General features: G+C 41.8%; 1 protein-coding gene across 1 annotated transcript; it reads left to right on the top strand.

The window, feature by feature from the left end:
* Positions 1-1,278: 1,278 nt before the first annotated feature.
* Positions 1,279-1,656, top strand: KCNE2 (potassium voltage-gated channel subfamily E regulatory subunit 2). The gene has a single exon (XM_074983439.1). The coding sequence runs from the start codon at positions 1,279-1,281 to the stop codon at positions 1,654-1,656; it is 378 nt and encodes a 125-aa protein (XP_074839540.1).
* The last annotated feature ends 777 nt before the right edge of the window (positions 1,657-2,433 follow it).

Here is a 2,433-nt window from a genome sequence, read left to right as displayed (position 1 = left end):
TTTTTATATGCAACAAGAAATAAAAGGCCCAATTGTGTGCTGATATACTTCATGCAGACCCATTGATTAGAATGGCTGCTAGTTGATGCAGAATTTGGCCATCTACTGAGGCAACGCCTGTTGTATAGCGTGTCCTCTCATTCCAATGCAACACAGAGCTTACACTTTCCGTAAGCTTTGTTTTGGAGCTGCTGCTAGGTCTATATTACGTGTTATAAGTTAGTAAGAAAGTGTGCATAGATACCATAAGTCTGCAAGAAAGCCTGGCTGTTCCTTTGCTTTCTCTGAAGTGAGCTTTCCTTTGTGTGAGTGAGGAGAGTGTGTCTGTGGGTGTGTGTGCAATGGAATCAGCTCCCAAAGCCAGCCTGTCTGGACGACCAGCTGCCAGCAGCACCTGGATGGCCAGAGAATAATCGGAGCTGAGCCGTGCAAAAGACCAACTCAAGAAAGCGAAAGAGGCCCCACCAAGAGAAGATCTAAGACCCATCTGCTGTGAGCTTATGACTCATGGTCATACAGAGACCTGGGATAGTGGGACAGGACCAGAGCTATTGACTGAAACATATCAAAAATGGGTGCAAAGCTGCAGGAGAGTTCTTCTTGCCATCACCACTCTGCAGGAGTTACTTCCAGCTGGCTGGGGAGGCAGGAGGAGGCCCAGATCCCTCTGCCCAGGATGGATGATACTGACTACTTGTGAATACTACTACACTGACAAAAGAGCAAGCTGACAAGGGGGTCCTCTGATCAGCTCGCTGCCCCGGATTCCTGACTGCAGGTAGACACACTGGACCCACTATGCTTTTGCTTCTTCCTCTGTCTCTATGCAACTCTTCCCCTGTGTGAGTTCGCCTGCTTAAGTGTATGAGTGCAGGAGGGTATGAGTGTGTGTGGGTTGTGATTGGAAGCTAGTTCCCCATTTTCCTTTAATCTAACAGTGGCATTTAATAAAATACATATGGGTGTAACCCTGGGTAGGTCTTTAGTGTAAATTAGGGTAACAAATCCCAAGGGTCTTCGTTTGTACAGAGTCGTAACTTAGGCAAAACGCTTCACTTTGCCTGAGTATAGACTGAAACAGAACTGAACTAAAAACTGAGTGAAGACCCACTTAATCCTATAAACATAGGGTAAAATGCAGACTCTCAGGGCCAGATCCTCAGCAGGTCAAAACTGGCACTGAATTTTACACTAGCAGAAGGAAGCGACGCTTCAGTTGTTTTAGTATGGAATTTAAAATATTTATTTATTTGTTTTCAATGGCAGCGCACTGGAAATATGGTTGATTTACGAAACTTCACCCAGATATTGGAAGATGTTTTCAAAAACACATTTATTAACTACATGAATAACTGGCGCCAGAACATGACAGCAGAACAAAATGCACTGCAAGCGAGAGTCAATGCAGAAAACTTTGATTACGTTATCTTGTACCTTCTTGTGATGATTGGAATATTCTCATTTATTATTGTGGCTATCTTAGTGAGTACAGTGAAATCGAAGAGGAGAGAGCACTCTAATGACCCATATCACCAGTACATTGTTGATGATTGGGGTGATAAATATAAGACCCAGATTTTGAATCAAGAAGACTTAAAGTGTACGATCCATGAAAACATCAGTGCACGGAACAAAACAACCCCTGGATCACCTTGATTTCTTGGGGATAGCACTTGTGAACAAACCATAAAGCCGTGTATGTAACTAATGTTTTCACCAGGATTCTGAATTGTTGTCTCATTGTCTGATAAATAACCATACATGTTTATGCATTAATGATTCCAGAAAAATTAAATCTACTGCTTCAGTGTGAGACTTTTGCATGAGTGACTTAGTTGGCCATCTGAGAAGAAAACTACTATATTCATACTCTGTTTTAGTTTTCGATCTTGCTTGACGCAAGAGAGGCATGCAAATACCTAACAAACATCACTCCCAAATTTACAATCTGGTTGTGGATCTCACTCAATATCCCAAACTGAAATAATGGACAAAACAAATCCCCAGATTTGAAGGCATGTGAACTTCAAGGTGCTCAAAATCTAGATCACAGTCCAAATAGGGCAGCTTGAGCCTAAAGTAATAAAGTCTTTTACAATAAATGTAACCCCTCTGCCAGGTGGATCCAGCAGCAGCCAGGGCTGGGCTCAATATCTAGGGATGGGGTCGGCAACCAAAATCACAAGAAGAGTCTTTTTTTTTCAAGTTCAGTAAAAAAAATCAATAATTCAAGAGCCACAATGCATGTGAATATGAGATGATCCTTAAGAAATGTCAAACCGTACTTTTTGTAACCCCTATTTTAAAAACAGTGCACAATGATTTGTAGTGTGATACATGTTGACTGCAGGTTGTTCACAAACTTTTTACATATTCCATTTCCTCACAGTTTACATGTGTGTTTGTACCACTGTCTACCTGACTTTCACTACC

Source organism: Carettochelys insculpta, chromosome 1, assembly GCF_033958435.1.
Source record: "Carettochelys insculpta isolate YL-2023 chromosome 1, ASM3395843v1, whole genome shotgun sequence".
Classification (NCBI taxonomy): Eukaryota; Metazoa; Chordata; order Testudines; family Carettochelyidae; genus Carettochelys; species Carettochelys insculpta.
Note: the sequence above shows the minus strand (reverse complement) of the source record. Positions and strands in the feature narration are given on the sequence as shown.

Bases quoted from the DNA above. Each gene is read 5' to 3' on its own strand.
- KCNE2 (XM_074983439.1), top strand. From the start codon at position 1,279: ATGGTTGATTTACGAAACTTCACCCAGATATTGGAAGATGTTTTCAAA.